At 42.8% G+C, this 26,134-nt stretch overlaps 1 protein-coding gene across 2 annotated transcripts in view; it reads right to left on the reverse strand.

Annotated features, from left to right (window-relative positions):
- RFTN1 (raftlin, lipid raft linker 1) overlaps positions 1-26,134 on the reverse strand; it is a 205,793-nt gene that overhangs the window by 104,526 nt on the left and 75,133 nt on the right. For both annotated transcript variants that reach the window (XM_082392724.1, XM_082392723.1), the window contains exon 3: positions 17,122-17,308. In XM_082392724.1, coding sequence (XP_082248850.1) covers positions 17,122-17,308 — 187 coding nt within the window. The remainder of the gene's footprint in view (positions 1-17,121; positions 17,309-26,134) is intronic.

The following is a 26,134-nucleotide window of genomic DNA, read 5'->3' on the forward strand; positions in this document are numbered from 1 at the left end:
TGAAATGTCAAGCAGTAAGCTGAATACCTATTTTGGTCTCATGGACAGAGCTGAAATCAGGCCACTAAAAAGCAGATGCCTGTTTATAGTCTACTATAAACTATCCTTTTAAACAATAAACATGTTAATAAAAACTATCATACACACTTCTTTTAAATAATAAACATGTAACAGATCTCACTTCAACTAATTAATCCCTTAGATAGCTTCAAAGATCATGAGTTGAAGCAACATCTTCTTTTTCCCAGGACACAAAGCACAGTTTGAAATTGAGTTATGAAAAGAAACGAGAGAGAATGTGCAGTTCATCAGTAGGGCTATTTTTGCTTCATTGAGGAACAATCAGAAAGAAATGGTGACAAACACAAACTTAGATTACTAGGCACTTCTCCAACGAGAGAAAAAAAAAAATCACTAAATGTCAGTTGACAGAAGCAAATTCTCTATCTCTGGGAAACAGGACAGAATTTTCAGATTTTTCCCTCAAGGCATTGCCAGGTTCAAGTAGAATGATCAGAATGGTGTGTTGTTGTTTTTTTTTTAAATTAATTTATTTATTTATTCATTTATCTTTAGCTGTGTTGGGTCTTCGTTTCTGCGCGAGGGCTTTCTCCAGTTGTGGCAAGCGGGGGCCGCTCTTCATCGCGGTGCGCGGGCCTCTCACTATCGCGGCCTCTCTTGTTGCGGAGCACAGGCTCCAGACGTGCAGGCTCAGTAGTTGTGGCTCACGGGCCCAGCTGCTCCACGGCATGTGGGATCTTCCCAGACCAGGGCTCGAACCCGTGTCCCCTGCATTGGCAGGCAGACTCTCAACCACTGCGCCACCAGGGAAGCCCGTGTTGTTGTTTTTGTTGTTTTAAAGGCGTAGTAGGCAGGAAAATGAACTACACATCTGAGAAAGATCTATCCGCGAAAGGAAAAGAAGGCTTTTTCTAGTTTCATGAGCTTATCACTTGCTTGACCACTGACCACAGGAAGGGCTGGAGTTACATCCTCTCAAGAAACTTACAGTCTCATATTTTGCTTAGTGAAATGTCAAAGAAAAATACTGCATGTTATCGCTTAAACGTGGACTCTAAAAAATAAAACAAATTGGTGAATGTAACAAAAAAGAAACAGACTCCCAGATATGGAGAACAAACTAGTGATTACCAGTGGGGAGAGGGAAAGGGGGAGGGGCGACATAGGCAGAGGGGCTTCAGAGGTACAAACTATTGGGTACAAAATAAGCTACAAGGAAATATGGTACAACACAGGGAATATAGCCAATATTTTATAATAACTATAAATGGAGCATAACCTTTAAATAAAAATTGTGAATCACTACGCTGTACACCTGAAACATATAATTTTGTAAATCAACTACACTTCAATAATAAAAAAAAAAAGAAACTTAGAGTCTATGGGCATCTAACTACCCAATACTGCTATTTATTCTAACCATAGAGAAGAGCTATGAAAGTTCAGTTGCTTCCACAGTCAGGGATCAGGGAGTTTTAAAAAGCAAAGAGCACGTAAGCAGAGTCTTCGAAGCTGTGTGAAAATTAGTCATGGGACAATGGATAAAATGACATTCCAGGCAATGAGAACAGAAATTAGGAAGGATATAGATGGAAAAAAAAGCATGAGTTACATGCTGGAAATAATAAATAGGTCAGTTTGGTAAAAGATACGTGAAGGCGAGGTTTGTTTATGCTAATTCGGCTGGATCAGTAAACACGAGCCTCGCGAACGTATGGGTGAATTTGCTGTTGAAATAGATCGGTGATGTGGGCCCTGCAGTGCTGGCTGGAGCAGAAAGTGAGAAACGGGATTGGAAAGAAAGGACAGGGGTGTGTCGCTACAGGACGGGACTGGCCTTCATTCTGAGGTAAAGGGGAGTCATGGATGGTCTTAGATAAAAGAAGATAGAGAAGTACAGATTTTAGGAAGATTAAGCAAGCAGCATTGCGTATGATGGAGGAAGAGTTGGAAGAACATTTTAGGAGAGCAGAAATGAGAGCTAAAATTTCTGTAGAGGAAGTGGATGGATGGGAGAGAGAGTTCAGGTGTGTCTTGTCCCTGCAGGTGCTGGTGATTGGGTTGGGGGAGGGGAATAAACTTCTGCTCCCCAAAGATGCTCTCAGATCAACGGGGAAAAGGTTCCAATAATCTCTGTGACCTCCTCTTCGCAAAGTGAACCAAATCTACAAAAACAAAATGAGGCTGCTGGAGTCAAAAGTTTCCCCTAACAGTGAAGCTTGAGAAATGCTGGAAGAAGAAAAAAGCCAAGTAAACAAATCCTAGTGAATCTTTCAATAAAGCACCTAATTACAGAGTTTATCAGGGGAGTGCTGAAGTAGGAAGCAGAGAGAAGGAAACAACTCGTAGATGGATCACTGGTCTTTCTTCTCCCTTGTTTTTTTTCACCAACAGACATGCACCCCATCTGTGGAAAAGGGTTTGGTATCCCCTGGAACATTCCAGAGATGACGGGGGAGATGTGCACATGATACCCTAACCACACACTCTCCCAGGCAGCTGTGCACTGCCAAGCGGGTGCAAGGCATCATGGGCCCCTAACGAGCCACGGCTGCTATTTATTCTAGAGAAATCTTGCCACATCCTGCCTCACTCTTTACTGCTCGAGCCGGCTCTCTGGTAGATAAGCCATCAGTGACTGCACAACACAAGGAGTTCACCTTTAACCTTAAAAGGCAAGAAAAACAAGTTTTACCCCCAGTGGTCCCTGTATAATGTAGCTGTGGGAGAAATTCAATCCCCACCACACCAGACTACAGCAAAGAGGACCACCGCCACACGGGATCGGACTTGGGGCAGGGTCCTGCTTTCTCATGAACCCTGCAAGGCTCCTCGCTGACTCTGAAACATGTGGAAATGACGACTGGTAGTACTGATGCATAAATATTATTTTTTCACAAAGATAACACTGAATAAAGGCAGGTCTGCCTGGTACTTACTGGTTCAGAAAAGTCACATTATCTGCAAACAAAAATAACAGCAGTAGCTACACACGTGAATGCCCTTCCTAAGACTCTCATCAGCCACGTCCAGCTGAGTGACAGGAAGTCTCTTCTTTATTTATGGTTAATGCACACATCCCAATTCAAGTTTGCTCATCGTTTCCTTCTTTTCTGGGTCTTCCTACCCGCACCCTCCAACCTGCTGAGTTAGACGATGGACGTGTTCCATCTCTGCACTGCCCAATACAGTAGCCACTACCCAGATGTTTCTCCTGAGCACCTAAAAATGTGGCGAGTGCCACTGAGGGAATGAATGCTTAATTTTATTTAATTTTAATTAATTTTCAATGATAATATGTGCCTAGTGGCTCCCTAATAGAAAAGCCCAGCTTAGCTCCGTTCTGAAACTTTGATGTGCACATTGATCCCCTGGGATCCTGTTAAAATGCAAATTCGGAGTCCGCAGATGTGGGTGGGGCCTGGGATCTGCATTTCGAAGAGGCTGCCAGGTGATGCTGAGGCTGCCGGTGCACAGACCAAGGTAAAGACTGGAACTGCTTCGGGAACCACGAGTGTGACCTGGAAGCCTCGTGAATGGGTGGTCCCAAAGCTTTTGATCGTAAAACCCTCAAGTAAGAGTCTCCTGAGTACTACTGTACCAACATCTTACATATGTTAGCAAACAATACACACAAAACATTTAGAAGATGAGAAACAGATGAAATAAGCAATATTTAAAAAGTGTAGTCGCAATAGGTTCCTATTATTAGTAATTAATATTCCAAGGCATAATAATACACTTGAAATTAGATTCACTGTTAACAAGAGTGGAAGTAAATCCACATTGCAAAATGTCTTCTTGATGAGTCTAAAATTCTTTGGCCATCTTTTGTCAGATTGGAATAGGTAGGCATCGATTTTTTTATGTCACCAAGAAAGCTCTTACACACAGTGAAAGAAGGATCGATGTGGCCATTTGTGTGTGTTTGTGTGTGTGTGTGTGTGAGAGAGAGAGAGAGAGAAAGAGAGAGAGAGAGGGAGAGAGGAGTGGTGCTCCAAGGAGAAAGAACAAGATAAGGGAGGGGCAAGGGAGGAGAATTTCACATTTACATTACTGGTATTCTGTGTTCTCTTCAATCTACAATGAATTTACAGGAATTTTTTAAGCCATGTGTATATTTCATCAGGGCTAACTTAGTTAAAACTACAAAAAATAATCCACAAATCCACTTCCCTGGGTTCTCAGCTGCAAATGTTCCTCTGACCCCAGTCTTCTCCAGGATCCACCCCGTCACACCCTGCTTGGTACAGACAGGGGCCCTCTGACATCTACATCCAGCCAGAGCATCACCTTCAACCTGAATGCTAAATATTGGTAATGCATAATTTCTCTCCTAATTTTTCAGTATAAATAAACATACACAGAAGCTTCAATCCTCTTTCAACATAGGTATGTGATATGTCTACCACCTTTGGTAACCACTGGTCTAGACAGTGCATAGAATTTTCAGAATAATCACAAAGCTCTAGAATAAAAAATGTACTTCCAACAATAATATTGAACTCTATGATCTTAAAAACACTTGGTAGAAATTCTTCTCAGATTAGTATGTAAATGAAATTACAATTTCAACAGGGTTTACTGGGAAATGAAGAAAATAACTTTAGACTATAGACTATATATGGAAAAATCAATATGACAAAGTTGCCAAGATCCTGAAAAAAATAGTGCTTGGCTAGATATTAATATACACTACAAATTTATTATAATTTATTGTAATCAAAATAGCATGGGATTAGCACAAAAACCAATCAATAGATCAAAGGAACAATAAAGAATCGGGAATAAATTAGGGTGTATGCAGAAATCCAACCTATGATAAAGGTGGCATTTCATTCACCAAGTTAGGTTCATACAATAAATGCTGTTGACAAAGGTAGAAGAAAATACAGTTAGACCCCTTACCTCACACCCTAACGCTAATCCAGTGGTTCTCAGCTAGGGGCAGCAGTTTTACCTGTTCAGGGGCATTTCATAACATCCGGAAACATTTCTGATTGTGATAACTGCAAGGGCGGGAAGTGGGGGGTGTTTGCTATTGGCATCAAGTGGGCAGAGGCCAGGAATGCTGCCAAATATCCTACAACTCACAGGACGGTCCCTGGCCCAAAGTGTCAACAGTTGAGAAACTACGTAGGCTGAGAAATCCTACCCAAACCCTAACCCTAATGATTACAAAGTTAAAGAGGAACAGTGTTAGAAGAAGAAAGATCCTGATGAGAAAGCTGGCTCCTCCATGCCATCAGAAGGGTGACTCTTAAGAAAGTACCATTTTCTTCATCTTGGCTTTCAAGAGGAAAGACAAGGTACACCATGAAGCAAAGAGCAGGGACTCTGGCCACAGCAACAAATAAATGGTAGCTATGATGGCCGATAACATAAATGGTAAATCATATTAAGAAGTGCCTGTGAGTCTAAAATGTCAATATGACACTAATGAACTTATCTACAAAACAGAGCAGACTCACAGACATAGAGAACAGACTTGTGGTTGCCAAGGGGGAGGGGGGTGGGGGAAGGATGGAGTGGGAGTTTGGGATTAGCAGATGCAAACTATTATATACAGAATGGATAGACAACAAGGTCCCATGGTATAGCACAGGGAACTATATTCAATATCCTGTGATAAACCATAATGGAAAAGAACATGAAAAAAAGAATGTATATCTATGTATAACTGAATCACTTTGCTGTACAGCAGAAATTAATAAAATATTGTAAATCAACTATACTTCAACAAAATAATTTTTTTTAAAAAAAGAAGTGCCTGCAAACATATAAATGTTCTTCACAAGAAAAATGGGCTCTTTGTTGCCTTTTTGTTAAGATCCAGGTTGCCTGACAGAGCAATTTCGGGGACCTAAACTATAGAAGTCGAGGATGAAAATTTCAAGTTGTTATAAATCCCCCCTGAGCACAGATTGTTCTCACCTCATTCTTTCTTACAAGGGTCACTACCTTAGAAGACACAGACACCTAGTACATTTTGCTTTTGCTTTTAGGGAACAGAGGGAAATAGTGCACTAATGGCCTTAGAACCGTCATTGGCATACAACAGTTCAGTGCAGAAACTGACAAGGCCCAGCTAGCCTGCTGAATGGAGCCATTTGGGGGGCTCCAGCTGGTTTGCAGTGGCAGCCCTATGTCCTGAAACCAGCTTGGGGGTAACCAGGCCTGTGGTCCCATAGCCTTGGTATGGGGACCCTTGATACTGCGAAGCCCAGAGGATTCTGGGAATTCTCTGAGGACCCTTCCATAAGCTCTGGGCCCCTGAGCTGAAAGATGGTGTATTTCTGGAGCCTGAGCCTCAAGATGGAACATAAGTTCCATCCCCACCACACCCTCCCACTCACCTGCCCCACACTTCAGTACTGAGAAGTCATTAGTAACTTCTTCAGTCTAATTTTCTTAGGATATAAAATGGAAGCAAGGAATAACAGAAGATAATAGTACCTTTTAGCTATAAAGTAGAGGAAGTCTAAAACCTTGGCTGAACGCGTAATAATGTTTTCAACAAATATTAACGACAAAAAACAACCATCATGAGGACATAGTGAGACAAAATTATAACACTTAACACACACAGGAATGAAGCAAAAGTGCTCTCAGGCCCTCAGAAACAGGTGTTGTATGAATACGAGTTACTAATTTGGTTTTTAAAGTCTTTGTAGCCATTTTAAGTTCCATCCTGTGGTCGCCGAATAGGAAGCAAATGAAATGATGTATTCCACTAAATCACATTACAGCATTTACCTCTTTGTAAAATGGTTCCATCTTTCAACCATTTAAAAAATTATAGAAAACAGCTAGATAGATCATAGAGATAATCATTACATCAAGATCTCAAGAATGCTGCAATCACTAACAATGTACTTATATGGATCTGGAAGTTATTTCTCACCTGCCGCTGCATTCATAGCTAAAAATGCAAAATTGAATGAGTACTAGTCTTTTCCAGGCCCCAACACTGGTAATGCCCACTGCATCTTTCTTAGCTTGAGAAACAGACACAATCTAAGTTACCTCTGATTGACAAAGAGTAAAGACAAAAAAGACTTTGCCAGGAAGACAATCTGAGTTCTTAAAACTAATATGGAATAGGTGTGCAAATACAAAAATCTAACACAAGTAAAATTGTATGCAACCAAATGACCTATATTGTGTGCACATGGCCCTCATAACAGTAAGTGTCCCTATAACCCACCTGCAATGTCACATAATAAACCTTCCTAGAGTCCATTTTAATTTAAAGATTGTGTGTACAGTGTGGGAGGAGAGGGCTATTATTTACCTTATTTTAAAACAAATACAGAATGTCATGGTACCGTAGTATTCGCGCAGGTTTTAAGATCAACGGGAAATTTCAAAGAAATGTAGTGTTTGTGCTGCTGCGTTTTGGATATCTGCTCGCTGTTCTCTGCCATTCCAAACGACTTCTGAGAAAGACTGGAAATCACTAGTATGCTAATTCTCTCTCTCAGAGGAGGCAAAAAAATAAATAAAATATAAAACGTGGGGAAAGACACAGGCAATCAACGACAGCGATCAAACCGGGGAGGGAAATGAGGTCGCACACGAACCACGCACGGCTTTCCTGTTCTCTCCGCTGGGATAAAGACCGACACTTGGAGAGACAGAAGAAGAATAGGTAGGCAAGCCATTTAGGGGTGTGGATGGGAAAAAAACTCTCTTTCCCCAAGAGAATGTGGCTTTGCACCGGCATATTAGATTGGAAAGTGCAAACACAATAATTAACAGTGAATCCTGAAACTTCAACACGCCAGAAAAGGGTGTCACTCAGGAGTGAGACGGGAAAATAGGAGGGATACATTAAGGTAATCTTCAGTGAGGCTGGACAGCTCCTCAGGGGGCGGACGGCAGCCCTGGAGAGCTAATCAAGTTCTCCCGACACCTCGGGAAGCTTGAGAAAGCTGATGAAGGATGCTCCCACGCCAGCAGCGAGGGGCAGCCGTGGGCAAAGAGCGGGGCCCTTCCCAAATCCGAACCCCAAACAACAACCTCCACGCTAAACAAACACCTTTATTCCCCTCCTGATTTAAGAAAAGAACTTTGAGTCCCCCTTCCTCAGTTTCTGCTCTCTGGGAATAAACCAGCTGCTGCGGTTTTTCCACCACAGTAACACGTGTCCATCACCACTAGGCCCAGCGTTACTTTTCCTCCCCACGTGTGATTCCACCAATCAGATGCCCCAGGCTGAAGCCCAGCCTCACGTGTGAGCGTTTTCTAGGGCACATCCCAGAAGGCGCCCCCAGCCCCTGTGTATTTCATTTAATTATGAAACCTCTTTCTAGAAGCCCCATAATTCTCCCAAGAGTCAAAGTAATTGGTAGAAATTAGACATGAAGAGACACGAGGCCTCTTAAAGAGGACACTCTCGACTATAATTTTTAAAAGAATTTTCTGTTCAGTTCCAATATAATTTTGTACTTTCCCAATTCTGCCCTTTTCAAATGCCAAAGAAAAGGTTCATGTTATCTTGTGGGCTATAAAAAAAAAAGGCAATCGTTGGGCTGCATCCCGCAGGCCTACAAGGCCTGCACTTGCCCGGCTTTAAGACCTTAAGACCGAAGAAAGAGCCCTGAGTCACCAACAGAGACATCAGTGGTTTCATGGATGGGGGAGCTTACACGTCTGAAGCAAGGTCTTGGAGGGACACCACACCTTGTGTGGCCAAAGGCAGGCAGAACCTGAAGGCAGGCTTCATGCCCAGCGAGAGGGGAGGTTACCAGTTATAGGGGGGATTACATCAGGCTGCCTCATCAGTTACCAGGGTAACCAGCAGAGGGGCACCCCCTTACTGTCCCTTGATAAGAACCACCACGAGCTGGGGTCTGGGGCAAGTACTTAAGAAGGTCACTCCTGTGAGTAAGGTATAGGTGAAGCAGGTACTGGTCAAGCAGGGGATGTACAAAGAGCGAGAGAATAGCCATCTTTACTGGCCTGACCATACAGCAAGGTAATGCATTTGTACTCCACTTAAGGTCCACAAAGATTTCCCTTCCTTTGAAGGCCATCCTTTGGATGGTTTTTAAAAAGAAAAAAAAAAAAAAAAAAAGAGTGAAAAATAACGTACATGACTCTTGTGGCAAATCACTGCTGTTTGGCAATGAAAGGATCTTCTGTGTGTGTCTGTGTGTGTGTGTGTGTGTTCCATTACTTGGGGTCCATGCTGTTGTGTGGCTACATTAACAAGATGCACTTTGGGTACTGGTTAGATATGTAAACCAAAGACAGATCCATCTTTCAATGGATTTATGGTCGTTTAGTGAAAGCTGGTAGCAAAATTCCACGGCACGGTTTTATTCCACTCAATTCAGGAAAATTCTATTGACCCACACTTACTCAGCACCTGGCACTCTAAGTAAGTAATGGGAATCCAAAGACGAAAGAAGATTTAGCAAGGGGGAGGGGAGGTGGACAGACGTACGAAAAACAGTAACAAGAGAGTCAGAAGTCTGATGATTGCTGTGTGTGAAAGGAGAACAGGCAGCTCAAAGCGTGGGTGATGAACTCCCCCAAAGCAAGCACCACACAGAAATCTTAAAGGTTACAAGATGGCAGCCAGTGGGGTGGGTCAGGGATACACAATGTTATTTTGAAAAAGCGAGGCAACGGTTAAAAAAGAGAAGTTTTCACATAAAAATCCAGATTTCTGGCTTTTCTTTAAAAAAGTACAAGATCTGGCAACACTTGGCAACAACGGAGCAGAGATAGGAATGGGCTCTCCAATACCCGAGAGTCCTCACTCAAGGAGCCTGGCCCCTGTAGGCATCTGCGTTGTAAGCCCCCGTCTTAGGACAAAGGCAGAGTCGTCAAGATTTCAGAATCCTACCCTAAGAAGGGAAACAAGGGGGAAAGCTGAACACTCTGAGATTTGCTTTCCTAGAAATAAAACAGCAAAAAGTCAACAGAATTGTCTCTCTCTGCATCACTTGACACTGAGCAGCCAGAGTTGACTCAGTTAAGCCTCTGTGCTGCTCGTAAGTACTTGTGAGAACAGCTTGCTGGTGCAGTCGGAGAGGAAACACTTCTCAGGCTCCAAGCATATGGTCAGTTTGGAAGAGAGCAAGTCAGCACAGCTCTCAGCAAGCCACTGCATCCCTTCTAAGAATCACTGGAAACATCTGGTACGGAAAATGAGGACCACAGCAGCTGGGGCTCGGTCAGCAGCATAGAAGTGGGCTCATCCCGGCCTCACGTGGCTTTCCACAGCCTCCCCCAGCTCGGCCTTCTCTCCTGGCTCCCGGCTCCCCGGGGGACACCTCCCAGGGGCATGTGCCATCAGCAACAGCCAAAACACAATGCGACCAAACTGATGCCATTCATCTCCTCCTACGGTGGATGCTTTCCATTTTCCACCCAGGTCCCTCCCATCCCCCCTCCCGGTTCTGTGTGTCCCCCCAGCTTCTGCGCGATTTGCAGTCATCTTTGGCTATTGGAGCTGCTTCACCTGGATATGCCCCAGACCTGGAAGTGTCCGGGTAATGTCACGGCCAACAGCTCCTGGATGCAGGAGTGTGAGAACCAGCTCCCCAGCCTCAGGGTGGACTCACGGCTCCCCAGAGGACCAGCCACCCTTGCTGGCTACCTCCCCTTCCCTGCCCCACGACCCTGCTCCTGATTCCTCCTGGGAGCACTTTCTTAATAATCACTTGCATGTGAAGCCTCTTCTGGGGTCTGCTCCTGGGAAAACCCCACCCAGACACATCCCCTCCCCTCCCCACCCCTGCCCCCTCCAGTTACCCCTCCCAGCCCCTCGGAGTCAAAAGCTCACTTAGACTTCGATTCTCCCTCTTGCTCCATGCTGTCCCTTTCTAGCTAAATATTAAATCCAATATTTCCTCCTATGGGACACATACCCTCACCTTCTCACTACAACCGACTTTAGCTACCCATCACCTCCCACCATGACAGGTGCCATGTTTTCTTAGCTTCCGTTTTCCTCCCCTCTTAGGCTTTTGGAAACTCAGCACTTCCAAGGGTTGTTCCTCTAAAACAAAACAAAAATATTGCAGTGGTTCCCCACTGACTTCAGGATAAAGTTCAAACTCCTTAGCCCGGCCATCAGAGGCCTCCTGATCCAGGCCCTCACCCTTCTCACGCCTTTTCTCCCCGTCTCCCTCTGGACCTCACGCTCCAGTCACCCCACATCATCCGTGGTCTGCTTTTCCAGGCTCCATGCTCCCCTGGGCCAGTCCCCCTGCCTGCGAGGCCCTTCCCACCCCTGGTGCCCCTGTTCAAATCTACCCATCAGTCCAGACCCAGAGCCCATGGGAGTCACGGAGCCTCTCTTTCTGAAGCCCCCCCCCCCCATTAACACATTCCAGGTGAGAGACAAAAACCAAGACCCATAGATTAAGCTGGGCATTCACATAATTCACATATGCATAATTCACATAATTGCATATAGACTTTACATCTTCCTAGCAGATAAGTTTCTTGAGAGCTGGGAGCTCTTTAGAGCGATCTTTGCTCATTTATCTTAGAAAAATCTAACTGAAAGGGCGGAAACGTTTACCACTTAAAGGGGTGTTAGTTATTCTAGTCTCAGGCAGATGTGTTCCAGAATGGATGTGAGACAGCGGCGGGCGGGGCAGGGCGAGGGGGGAGATCCTCTTCTCTCTATCTTAGTTCCCACAGACGCCTCTCTGGGTGCAAGCATCTCACCACCCTAGGTGTGATTCTAATGAACACTCACTCTAAACCCAAACCGACTTACTCCCCACGGGGCTCATTGTTGGAAACACCAATCTGATCTAGTCCTGAAGGAAAGCCTGCATCATCGGGTAGAGAGATGCTACAGGATTACATTTCACGGGCAATTAAAGAGATTTTCAAGGGCAGCTTTGATTATATGCGTTTTTCACCCTCCACCAGGGTTTCGGAATCCCACCCCCTGCATTAGCTGCAGTTCCTCTGTGTGCCCCACTCCCTGACCCTAAGCCAAAAGGCACCTGATGAATGTCGACAGAGGGCACAAATGTCCTGGTTCCCTGTACCATATAAGGCATTATTCCAGGGGACCTGGACCCAAATGGCTTCAACCCATTAGTGATGAAAAAACACATCAATGACACCCTGAACTAGCTCTGTGTGTGAACGACGACAGTTTGTAACAGCTGAAAAATGGAGCGGCACGATGCATTTCTGTACTTATGTCTACAGCCATAAAGCGACCTAGAATTAAACCCACACTCATGAAACATCAGAGTGACATCTTAATAACTGACTTCTCTTAGCCATCATGTTTTAAGATCTTTGGCAACTCGTTCTAAGGAAAACTGCCCGAAGAAAATGAAGGACAACTTAAATGTACTTAGAAATCAGAGTGAATGCAACTACATTGTCTGTTGCAAATCACTCTGTGTTCCCAAGAAAGACCTGAGAGAAGGAAGTACAATCGCCCTTTTACTTACTCACCAAATATCTCATATTCGGCTATTCATTCTTGAGTCAGTTTTCAAAGCCACTGACTGACTCAATTGAACACACTTAGGATCAAGAACAACTGAGTCAGATGTGTGGTTTGGCCTGCCATCTTAAAATGGAATGGCAGTTATCAAAATTTTCAGAAGAAAGGATCAGGCAATTTTTCATGGATTGAAGCGACATTTATCAAAATGGCAGAGGCCTCAGAGGAACATTGCTGCTCTGTGCTTTGGGAATAACTGATGATACAGTTAGACTGTCCATGATGCTCTCAAATTACTCAAAATTCACTAGAAAACATTTCATTATGAGACTTGAATAAACTCTTCCCACTTCAGACATATTACTCCTACGCCTACCCGAAAGAAATGTTTCCTCCTGAAACATTTCCCTAGTTTTTCTTTCCAGCAGGAGGTGACTTCTTCTTTTTCCAAACTCCCATGGCGTGAGGGATGTCTTATTTTCTCAGGTAAACTGCAGGTACCTGGAAGGCAGGTTCCGCGGGCAGCTGAATCTTGCACCTGCATCCTCTCCCTTTCCACCAGGTAGAGTCCCTAGCACGATACCTTACAAAGAGCACAAGCTAAATGTCTGCAAATGACTCAATGAGTGAGTGAGTGAATGCAAGCTTGTATGGTTCTGGGGTTTTTTTTTCCTGCTCTTACTGCAGACCCCAAAGGCTAATTATTTGCTACAAACTTTATGTTCACCTTTCAAACACATTAAGGTTGATATCCAAGTTTCAAGTAGTCATTCCATGATGATTCTTGCTAATGAACTTGATTTAAACTGATAGTAATCTAAAAAGTTTATGTACAGCTCTTTCAATACTGTCTACTTAGACAATATTAACCAAGGCATTTACCTCCTCTTTGAGAGCTAATCATTTCATTTACCAGTATCTATAGCTGTCAGAACTTTGGCAGACTTGGTGAAAAATACCATTAACTGCCCATATTAAAAATTAATCACACAAGATTTCCTTTGTTTCATTTTTTACCACTTAAACTCCCTACTGGACTTCCCTGGTGGTGCAGTGGTTAAGAATTCACCTGCCAATGCAGGGGACACGGGTTCAAGCCCTGGTCCGGGAAGATCCCAAATGCCGCGGAGCAACTAAGGCTGCGTGCCACAACTACTGAGCCTGCGCTCTAGAGCCACAACTCCTGAAGCCCGGGCGCGTAGAGCCCATGCTCCGCAACAAAGAGAAGCCACCGCAATGAGAAGCCCGCGCACCACAACGGAGAGTAGTCCCCGCTCGCTGCAACTAGAGCAAGCCTGTGGACAGCAACGAAGACCCAACGCAGCCAAAAATAAATTAATTAAATAAATAATTTTTTTTAAAAAAGACCAGGTAGTGAGCTTCTAAAGGCTGCCTTATGAACATTAGATTAAAATCAATACTTAAAAAAAAAAACCAAACAACTCCCTACTGATACAGAAAATGTTCTGCTGGGTTTTGTTTGTTTATTTTTCATAGCATGGGGTCTTTTCCTCATGATGCAAAAACATACAGTTATTGCATTTGCTAGGGGAGAAAATGCCTGAACTTTAAAATTGTATAATGCAATACTAAACAGAAGTGGGGGAAATTCTCTTGGTCATTTTTGTCACGAGAATGGCAAATTACCATTCTCATTACCATACTTGGCAAATTACCAAGCTTTTGCAACTTCCTTTAAAAGGGTGGGGGCCAGTTTCAAAGATCTGGCACCAAGTTATCCAAGCAATTCTTCCTCTGTATCTGCTTATTAAGGAGCTGGAATGTTCATTAAAATCATCCAGGCAGGTGGTCCAGACACTCTGGATAGAGTGAACTCAAACTCAAGGACAATGTCATCTTCCCTTTCTTGAAAACCCTCCATGCCTCCTTCTTCTTAATAGCTTGACCCATTTTCTCTTCTGGAAAGTAAGTTCATTAGCTCAGGGCCTGTCCTCAGTGGGAGGAAAGAACCCCTACTGAACGCCCCAGCTCCACCGCTGGCTTGTAATGAACTATTCCTAAAATGGGATCGTTTATTTCTTATTCCTGCAGAGAAGCTTTCTTGCCCACTTCATCCAATCAGACTACAATATAGAGTTGGCTCAGGTCCTGCAAATCATTTAGTACAAATCCCACATCGTACCAACTAGAAAATGGAGGCCCAGAAAAATCTACTGATGTGCCCCTTACACGACATCACCTGCTAGGAGTCAAGTGCAGCACAGAACACAGGCCCTCCAATCAGGCGCCCTATGTGCTTTCTCCCCTCTCCTGGTGCTCAAAACTCTCCCTGGGAGTCAAGTGGTGTTGGTGAGTGTCAGGCACTGAGCCAGACAGAAGCAGACAGGTCCTTATGCCCTTGCGACTCTAAGTGTGGTCCGCGGACCACCAGCAACGGCATCACCTGGGAACGTGTTAGAAATGTAGAGTACCAGGCCCCACCCCAGACCTTCTGAATCAGACTCTGCATTTGAACAATATCCCCAGGAGATTCAAAGAAGGCACATCAAAGTTTGAGAAGTGCTGCTCCAGAGCAGGGGGAAAAAAGACACCTTCACATTTAGAATCAAGTTCATTTATGATCTGCTGACTTCATGGCAAGTCCTGTGTTAGCATCACCTACAGTGGCATTATACAGAGGGATACTCCTGTGTCCTGACCAGAGCGGACTTTTGTCCCCTCCACATACCAAGGCCAATGGAATGGCCTACGGAACAGAAAGACTGGAGCCCAATGAATGTCTTAGGTAACTAGGAAGGCACATGGCAAGTTGGTCTTATTTTGTCTCTTTTCTGAAATTCTGATTTATTTGAAGACTGGTAAGTGGTAAAATGGAGGAAAGGTAGAGTACAGAAATTACCACCTTATCTAAAAATCAAATATGCACTCTCCCACTTCTTTTCATAAAGTGGTCATCCACAGAATCATGGGTGCAGGAACACATCAGGTGCTTCACATCAGGGCTCAGATGCAGGTACAGGAGTTCAGCCTGCCGGGGAGGATGCTTGCTGCCATGTCTGCCACCTTGATAACTAACTCCGTGTCTGGGCCTCAGCTTCCTCGTCTTTAAGATGGAAATAAAAGCAGTACCTACCTCATAGGCTGATTATAAGGATGCTGTGATACTTACAAAGCCTGGCACACAGTGAGCGCTCAATAAATGAGACCTATTGTCATACGTCCCATGTGTCAGTGGGACCTAAAACCACTAGGGCTCCCAGAACAATTTCCTCTTGTGATTGACCAGACATTGACCCACTGCCACTCAACATAAAGAAACCAATGTGCAAAAAAGGCAGACATTGAGAAAAGTTTCACTCTGCAAAAAACTATGGTAATTCTGGACGTTACCAAAGGCGGACGCCACCTTTCACTTCAAATTCTAACGTAAATTAACATGGACTGAGCGCCCCAGAGCTCGATCAGCCGTGAAGAAGTGAAGAACTCTGCTGGCCAGGAGAGAGGGGTCCGTCTTCGTCACACAGCCTCACGTCCCACAGCTGTCCCTCCTGAGATCACCAGCCAAACGTCTGTTCAGCGGGCAAAGCAAGCGAGGAAGACGGGCAGTTGTTCTACTCTCTCTCTTTTTGAAATACAGCACATGTTGTCATTTCTCCCACGATAACTGGCCAAAAGACAGATCTGATTTCCTTTGCCAGGCTTTCCATTTTTATTTTTACAAGAGCAGCAGAAACATAATGTGCTTTCTATCCCACCTTCATTGTTTTTATTTATTTATTCATTCATTTATTTTTATTGGAGTATAGTTGATTTAAAATGTTGTATTAGTTTCAGGTGTACAGCAAAGTGATTCAGACTTATATACATATATATGTATATTCTCTTACAGATTCTTTTCCCTTATAGGTTATTACAAAATATTTAGTTCCCTGTGCTACACAGTAAGTAGGTCCTTGTTGGTTATCCATTTTATACTGATATATAGTAGTATGTATATGTTAATCCCAAGGTCCTAGTTTATCCCTCTGCGCCCCTTCATCGTTTTTTTAAAAAGCATTTAAAATTAATATTGCTCTTTTTGAAAAACCAATCTCTACCTCTCTTTTCCTAATTAGACCCAATAAAAATATAAGAGTAAGCATTCTTGGGAAAGCCATATTGAAAAACATCATCCAAGCCCTGAAAATCAAAATCAAGACCAAATCAATTACAGGACTTGATTCAAGTGAATTTTGTTTTTCCTCCCAAGTGATTGACAGAAAGTATGATGGGTTCAAAATATTCAAGTATTTCTGGAGTTTGGGGGAAGATATGAAGTTTGTAGACAGCCTCTAACCAAAGTGTGTCTTCCAGCCATGCTTTGCAGATTAATAGTAGTATACTTTCACTAGCTGCTCTCTTCTGGGAGTACAGCTCAAGGAGACAGTTTTCTAGCTGAGTGTAATCCAGCAAATTAAAGGAGGAAAGGATGTAACGTGGATTCTCTACTTATGCCGTCTGGTGTGGACAGTTGCAAGACGCTATGAAACTCTTTGGTTGTCTAATGTTTGGCCTTACCTGTCAGAGGGCAGAGGCCCTGGGAACAGATGCAAACTCCACACACACACTCCCACAAACCCTAATCCTTTCCCCTCCCTTCTTCATTCAACACATATTAGGCACCTCATGATGCTAAGCTAACCGCCCACCCTCAGAGGCCTTACCTGTCGGCTTTCTTGATCAGGATGGCCCTGAAGATGTGCTCGAGGGGCGTCTTCTCCCGCTCATGGGTTGGCTGCACGAAGGGGTGCAGGGCCACCAGCGAGAAGCCCTGCTGGTACAGCTCCAGCAGCTGGGCGGGCAGGTCACGAAGGGAGGCCAGCCTCACGGCCGAGGCCCGTGGGAGCTCGGCTGGGAGTGGAGAGAGGGGAGGCTCATCAGAGACCCACCCAGACCGGCCACCCCACCCCATCCACATCCCTCTCCCCTCAGCTCAGCAGAAAATCTCCAGGTCGCCTCTCAGTTACATGAGTCTTGTTCCCATCTTAACCACTGTCTTCAAGGAAACCGACAAAACAGCTGGTTAATTTCCAACTCATCCCTAAGTACTGATGATTGGATGGCTTAAAATTAGAGCCAGTTTCTCAGAGATCACACTGGAAAAGTCACTTCCACCCCCTCAGAAAATAAAAAAGAAAGAAATGAAGAAGGAGGAGGATCCCAAGACGATGACAGCTGCACACAAACGTAAAATTGCCGGGTGGCAAAAAGCAGCAGCAAAACACAGTCCAAAGACAGACCGGAACAACATTTCTGTGCCACTTAAGACAAAAGGGTAATTTCTTTAACAGGCAAAAAACAGAAACAAGAACAAAAACAAAAAAAAAAGAAATATGGGCCAAATATACAAACAGGCAATTGCCTGAAAAGCATAAAAGGGTAATCAATACTTGAAAGGACACTCAAATTAACTCAACATTAGAACTATGCACAACCAAACAAATAAATGTTTTCCCCCTATTGAATTATTTTAAAATTGGGGTTTAAAAAAACCTTTTTGAGAAGGGCAGACAAGATTTCAGAAGTCAACAGATTCAAGTGACAAGTCTTCCAGCCCAATCCCCCGCCCCTCAGGCTCTTTGCCTAGAGGCAATCAGTATTATCCATTTTCTTTTGTATATATGTTGATAACCACTGAATCTGTACACAAATAAGTCTATATATCTATCTCACTTTTTTTACACAAATGGTAGGAAAATGTTACAACCCAGCTTTTTATCCATTTTTATCAATTAACAGTATCCTTTTCTTGGAGATCATTCCATGGCAGCACACAGAGCTCTTCCTCATTCTTTTTACAGCTGCACAAGTGCTCCATTGTGTGAGGTACCACAGATTATTCAAACTTTTGCTTTCATAAGTTATACTGCAATGAAAAACATCACTCCTACATGATTTCACATGCATTCATGTACAGTATACCTAAAAAAGTTAATTCCTAGGTGTGGAATTGCTGGGCTCAAGATAAATGCATTGTAATTTTTTTAGAGACTGCCAAATCTCCTCCACAGTGCAGTAAGGGTTTACGTTTATCAGTGAGGTACAAAGATATTTCTTTTCCCACACCCTGGCTAATCTCACAGCGAAAAAAATGATCCCTGTGAGGTGGTAATTTATATTTCTCATTATGTAATTTCTACTTTTTCTTATTAAACATCTCATGTTTAAATGCTATTTATGTTGCCTTTTCTGTTAACTGTTCAAAATCTTTGCCTAGTTTTCTACTGGGTTATCGGTCTTTTTTCTATTGATTTGTAGGAACTCTTTATATATTAGAAAATTCAGTTCTTATTTGTAATAACAGTTGTAAATATCTTTCCCAAATTATTGTCTTTTGACTTTGCATGACATGGGTTTTGCCATGAAGAATTTTTTTTAATAAAGTTGAATTTATCAATCTTGCCTTCAATGGCTTCTGAGTTTTATGTCATAGCAGACAGACCTGGAATAGAAAACAATTCTCTTGTGATTTCCTGTAGTAATATTTCAGTTTTTGCATGTAAATCTTTGCTCCATTTGGAATTTATGCAATATGAATTCAACCTTTCCCACCCACCCCCAGTTTATCCATTTTTCCGCATTGATTTGAGATGTCACCTTTATCGTATGTTATATTCTTAAGTATATTTAAGTCTATGACTGTGATCTATTAATCTATTCTAACAATTTTAGTTTCATATTATGCTTTAAAATCTGGTCAGGCTATTTCCTGAATCTTCCTATCTTCCTGTTTATTTTCTGAATCTTCCTGTTTCTTCTCAATTATTTGTTTTTCCAAATGGTCTTTAAAATCAGCTCATCAAACTGTCCCTCAAAAAAAAAATCTTGTTGATACTTTTATCAAATCATGTTCAAATTATAGCTGAACTGAGAGAGAATGGATTTTTTTTCTTTTTAACCTTTTTTTAAATTGAAGTATAGTTAATTTACTATGTTGTGTTAGTTTCAAGTGTACAGCAAAGTGATTCAGTTATACATATCTATATATGTCTATTTTTATTCAGATTCTTTTCCATTATAGGTTATTACAAGATATTGAATATAGTTCCCTGTGCTGTACAGTAGGTCCTTGTTGGTTATCTATTTTATATATAGTAGTGTGGATATGTTAATCCCAAACTCTTAATTTATTGCTCCCCCTCACACTATTTGATTATATTTTTAATCCACAGGAATTGGAAATTGAAGCCAAACAATATTTTACCGAAAGTTAACAACATCAACCTCCCGAGAATGGATATTTTCATCACGCTACAAGTTTCCATCCAAGAACATTGCATGATTTTCGCTTATTCAAGACTCTTTTGGGGTCCCTCGAGTGCATATTAAAATTTTCTTCACATAGACACTGCACACTTGTGAAGTTTATTCCTAGTTATTTTATATTTTATTGCTATTTGAATTGATTTTTTTTCTCCTTTTACTTCTGTGATCTCCATCGTGGGCAAGAATGTTGGAGAAACAGTCATGCTCATGGCGGTTGATAGTGGTGAACCTTTCTGGAGGGCCGTGTGGTATTTTCCCTCAATCCTAAAAGTGCATTTGCACTTTGTCCAGCAACCCCGCCACTGAGTATCATGCCTATGGCTGGACTCCTAAATGTTTCTCAAGCTATATGGACAAAGATATTCACTACAGGGTCATCACAACAGCAGAAACCTAGAACGAAGGAGTTCTTCATTGAAGGGCTAGCTCAACACTGGGACACCCCAATTATGAATCCTCTGAACCATTAATATGTGTTACATGTGGATGAAAATGTGCCCAAGATCCATGACTAAGTTAAGAGACAAGGTGTCTAACAGTGTTTATCGTAGGATACTTTAGTATAAAAAAATTAGAAGGATAGATAGACATGAATAAAATTTTTTTCTGGAAGAAATAACAAAAACATCAATATTGGAGGGACTGGAGTAGGGAGGTGAGGATGAGAAAGTAGTTTTTACTTTATTTTGTACTTTCAATACTATTACCGTCAATACAGCAATCATCTGGGTGGAGGGTTTATGAGACATTTTAATCTTCTTCTTTACATGTGAAAAATATTTAAAATTTTAATGTACTTTTAAAAATATTGTGTTACTTTAAAACAAACTTAAAAACAAAATCTAGGGGTACTTAAGAACACTCTTAACATCAGCCACTGTAGTCCTCACTTCCAGACATCAGGCAAGAAATTTACAGGAAGAAAAATCTACAGCAATGATTCATTCTAAAGCAAGTGTCCAGCATCCTGGAGAAATCGCCATGAATAACAGTGACAAAGATAAGGCTGGCCGGGAAAGCTGGAAAGCATGCAGTCTTTCCCTTGAAGAGTACATTCTACATATGCCGCCAGGTAGAAAAAAATCTTGAAGGTAAGTCTGGAAAGAACGCTGAGCCCGTCCACACTCCTAGGCACAGCAACCCGGCGGGCCAGAGGGGCGGCCTCTCCAAGCCTGCCCCACCGTCCAGCAGCAGAGGCAACACCCAAAATCCTTGGAAATGGAGACCCTTGGGCGCCACCCCAGACCTACTGAATCGGAATCGGAGCCACCTATGTCTTCACAAGCCCTCGAGGAGATTAAGAGGCTGAGAACTACCTTCTAGAGGGTTTCCCTTTGGCACTCCTCCAAAGGGCAGGGAACCTTTGGATCTAAGGGCACACACCCACTTGTGACCTGCACCCCAACTCCACACAGCCAGGACCCTGGCTGTCCCCACTGTGGCAGCCCCAGGCCCACTGCGGGGGTCTGCACAGGCTTCTCCCCCAGTCTGTGTGCACCCCCAGGCCCCAGGCGGCACAGAGACTAGGGCGAGGCGAGTGGGCAGACACTGCTGCGGGGGCAACATTTAAGGAGCACCAAAAACTCAGTAACCAGGACGAATCAACATTAAATGCAATATGTTAAAAAGTGAACATGAATGCCCAAAGTCCATAATGAACAAACTATCAAAAATTTTACTAAAGACAGCATCCGTATTATTGATTTTTCTTTCGCCTCAAGCTCGGCACAGCCCCGTTACTGATCTCCTCTTTTAAAAAGACGTTGCCTCACTTGCCTCACCCTAGTGCCGGCCCAGCCCAACATCTCTTGCCCTCTTGTCCGGGGCCCTGCGAATGACAGGAGTGGGCCTGTATGTAGGTTGTTCCAGGGGAACCAGGGGCAGGTCTCCTGCGCTGTCAGGAGATGACGAAGCAACAGAAGCGTGTGTGGCACAGACACTGGTTGTTTTATTTAAAAAACTGAATGGACTTTTGGTAGGATTGTAAGCCCTTCTGGAGGGTAATTTTATAATATCCATCAGACCTAAAAATACCACACGGCACAAAGATCCCCTCTTCTTTCATAAAACTGTACATAAAGAGCATCTGTGAGTCATCAAACATGAGACCTCAAAATCAGCCTCTACAGGTCGGTATTTTGTAAATGTTTCGAGTATTTCAGACTCTTTCTGCTACAGTAAAATAAACCTGTGCCAAGATTTTTATAATTTGTATGTTTCTTTCCTCTTATGCATGATCCTATAATTTAAAAAATGAATAAAGGCAGTTGACATGTTTAGAAGACTTGGGATTCTAGGACCAGCTATGCTCCACACTGGCGTCCATCCCGGGCCTGTGAACAGTCAGTTTCCGTGTATAAAACGGAGATGACAACGTGGGCCTGTCTTCCATCAGAGAGTGGTTGTAAGGATCACATGGGATCCTTACATGTGTAAGGATGCATGCGTAATCGATGGAGCTCCGAACAACGGAGTTCAGTGGTGCTGGGAGTGGCGATGGACTGGCCCGCTGCAGCGGCTGATGACAATTCGGTGCTGGGACATTAAACCCTCCCCATCCCCATCCACAGCCCTTCACCTCCACGCGCCAAATCAGTGCCCTAAAAATATTAGTCAATCAACCACTTTATAGCTAAATGCTTCCTGAATGAAACATAATACCTTTAAAATTTTTATCTTCAAATCTAAAAATGTTATCTCCTGTCAAAACTCAGCAACTTTATAGCTTTCATATTTGGTATGCATGCTGTAAAAGTTGAGCTTCATGGTTAAAAAAACAAATAAAAATGAATCTCAACTATCCTATAATAAAAAAAAAAAAAACAGCGCCAACTGTAAACGTGATTAAAGGCCTAATTTCATGTTTCTTTTTGAACCTTAACTTTAAAAAGAAACCCAGGTTCTTGTAAAGCGACCAATCCCCCAGTATTACTACTAGGAAAACAAACAAGGGAATGACTTATCTGTTTGGATGAACATACCAATTGTGGGCTCTTGGTCTATTTCTCACCCCACCCATCAGAATGACCTCTCCACTATTTTTGTTTTGCAATATTTGCCTGATTTCGTTTACAAATTACATAACCTTGGGCAAGTCACGTAATTCCCACCCCATCTCTTGGGTCCCTCATTTTTAAAATGAAGACCCCGGACAGGCAATTCCAAAAGGAGCTTCCAACTTTAAAACGCAATGATGTTATCATTTCAATTTGGAGACTAAGGTACAAGTTTCTAACTAAAAAGTGACATTGGAGAATACAATAAATGTTTCCAACGTGAACTGAAAGAGTCCTCCCAAACCAGAGCCAAAATGAGAATAAGGAACAACCACATGTTCGGGTGGGTAGAGAGACGGAGAGAGAGGCAGGAAAAGAATCTGCTGCTGGTGCAGCAGGATAAAAGTCAGCACTGAAGATGAGGGCACTGATGGGCCAGTGTTACCCTCCAGTCTGAGGAAGTGTCACCATTAGGGCCCAACACCCATTTGAAGGTCACACTTTTCTCTCCACTTTCTAAACTGTCTTGTTCCACACACTTGGTTCACAGCAATCAGCCTGCAAGCCGGGGTCCAGGCTGGACATCCCCGTGCTCCCGCTCAGGGAGCTGTCTTCTTCCCATACGGGGACTCATGCTGCTGCTGTGCAAAGCCCGGTTCTCCAGCCTGGCAGGGGCTGGGTCTCATCCTATGACCTGTAGCAGGTCTGGGATGGATCCCAAGGCCAGGAACTGGGGCCCCAGGGCCCAGACTGATAAAGTAAGCAAGAGACAGAGCCAGGGGATGAGCAGTGAACACGGAGGGCCCACCTCCCCAAGGGGGTGGCATCTTGTCCTTCTAGCCTGGTTACTGCCAATGGGCACGTGGGCCCATTGGTGCCAGAACGTCTAATTCTTACCTTCAAGAAGTCAGAAATCTTGATCCTCATAGAAACTCTCCTAATCTTTAGATTTGGCAAGTAAGTCCTATTTTATTTTCAACCCCGTATGGCCCAAAGCCAAGACCTGGTAGGTCGCAGTATCTGGCTGGGGCATTTGATAAACGTGGGAGGATGGATGCCCCACGCCCTTGCCATCCCTGATGGTGGCACTGCCAAGGGATGGTGTGACTGCCAGTCAGGCAATGACCAGCTTACCAGTGTGCTCATTCCCACATCATCACGACTTATCCAAGTCTTCAAGGACATGTCCGCAGGTATTTGACACATGCCTCTATTTCCTTTCTACTTTCTGTCTCCATGAATTTGACTACTGGAGGTACCTCATCCCAGGGAAATCATATATTTGTCCTTTTGTGACTGGCTTATTTCACTTAGCATAATTTCTTCAAAGTTCGTCTATGTTGCAGCATGCGTCAGGATTTCTTTCTTTTTTAAGGCTGAATAATAGTCCATTGTATGTATATATCACATTTTTTAAAAACTGAAGTCAGTTGATTTACAATGTTGTGTTAGTTTCAGGTGTACAGCAAAGTGATGTAGTTATACATACATACATATATGTATATTCTTTTTCAGATTCTTTTCCCTTTTAGGTTATTACAAAGTATTAAGTATAGTTCCTTGTGCCATACAGTAGGTCCTTGTTGGTTACCGATTTTATAGATAGTAGTGTGTATATGTTAATCCCAAATCCCTCCCTTTTCTATACTGATGTAGACATGAACAAAGAGGTTAGAACCACATAACTATATTTCAAATCCCTTGAAAATCTTTTTTTCCCTCATTCAATTACCAATAAGAGGCTTTTTTTAAAATCAAAACACAGAAAGTACTGTTAGAAAGGTATTGTGGGTAACATGAGAGTCCAAAGGTTTTGTTTTGAAATAAGTGGGGTTTTTTTCTTTCAGAAAATAACTCCGTATAAATAAATAAACCATTATTCCAGGAGTTGAAAAAGAAAGGAAGGAAAACAGAGGAAAAAGCATAATCCACAAAACCACATATTTCTTAACACTCCTGGGATAAAGGAGATTGTGTTTTTGCTATGACTATGTTTGTTTAGCAGAAACATTCTGCAGCCCTGTTTACTCCCTGGAAACGAAGCCCTTCAGACATCTGCAGAAGAGCCAAAGCGATGTTTCTGCTACTTCAAACTTCATTACAGGGAAGGTACCAGCTTCCAACACAAGAAAGAAAGCGCTGTGCACAATGACCTCACATCTCACTCAAGTCTCTACAGCAGGCAACACACGCTGACCCGCAACAGCTCCTATGATTTTGCCCAGCAATCATTTGTGACTTTAACCTAATTTTTCAAAGTCCAACTTTGCTTTTCTAATTACATCCACTAATGGATCTGTCAATACCAGGGCGCCCAACAGGAGAGAAAGACACCATCTCCCCCGGGTCATTTCCTTCTCAGGTGAAGCTGATAATGACACTGTTCAAACAAATCCTTTTTTCTCTAATTTCCTTGAAGGCCACCATTTCTATAATGTCAATCTGGCTGGACTTTGCAGGAGATCCAATTTAGCAAAAAACTAAAGTCAATCACTTTTCGATGTGGGGTTTTTCACTGTATAAGTAAAAAATAGGAATTCAATTTTTTTTTTTTTTTGGCCACACCGCGCAGCATACGGGATCTTAGTTCCCCAATCAGGGATCGAAACTGCGGCCCCTGCAGTGGAAACGCGGAGTCTTAACCACTGGGCCGCCAGGGAAGTCTCAGGAATTCGATTTTTTAAATAATGTTTGCAGCCCGTGTCTTCTGTGTTATTTTTAAATCTGTGGCATAAACCTTTCATTTTAGGATTTTCAAATTCAGACTTCCGTCATCTTTTTATCAAATAAACTCATGTTTCTGAAACTTAAAAAAAAACACACATCCAGGCTCAGGAGACCACACCATTAAAACACTATTTATTCTTTCATATTTTGTTAATTGGAGTGAAATTCACTTAACATAAAAATCAGTCATTTAAAAGTGAACGATTCAGTGGCATTTAATACATTTGCAACGCTATATAACCATCACCTTTGTCTAGTTCTAAAATGAGGAAACTGCATATTCATTAAGCAGTTATTCCCCACTCCTCTCTCCCCCAGCCCCTGGCAACCACCAATCTGCTTTCATAAAACACAATTCTTAACACCTTAACTAAATCATGGATAAACTCAAGAGGGAAATCTAAAGCACTTCTTTAAGCTTCCATAAACCTAGGATTCTACAGGCCAATCAGGCAGTAATTGACAAAGCAACAGATGCTCATCAAATGAGTTCCTAAGATGCAGGCCACTGGTCCACAGATGCTTGTTAAACATCAGACTATCAGACTCTGTGACAAAAAGGGGGGCTATAAAGGGGAGCAGGGAGTCAAGTTGTTATTGGTTTGCTTGTCATTCCAAAGAGTCTCACACAGTCATTGAATTACACACACACACAATATTGTACTATAAAAAATTCAATGTCTAGGTG

The sequence above is a fragment of the Balaenoptera borealis genome, assembly GCF_965194805.1.
Source record: "Balaenoptera borealis genome assembly, chromosome: 5".
In the NCBI taxonomy this organism is placed as follows: domain Eukaryota; kingdom Metazoa; phylum Chordata; class Mammalia; order Artiodactyla; family Balaenopteridae; genus Balaenoptera; species Balaenoptera borealis.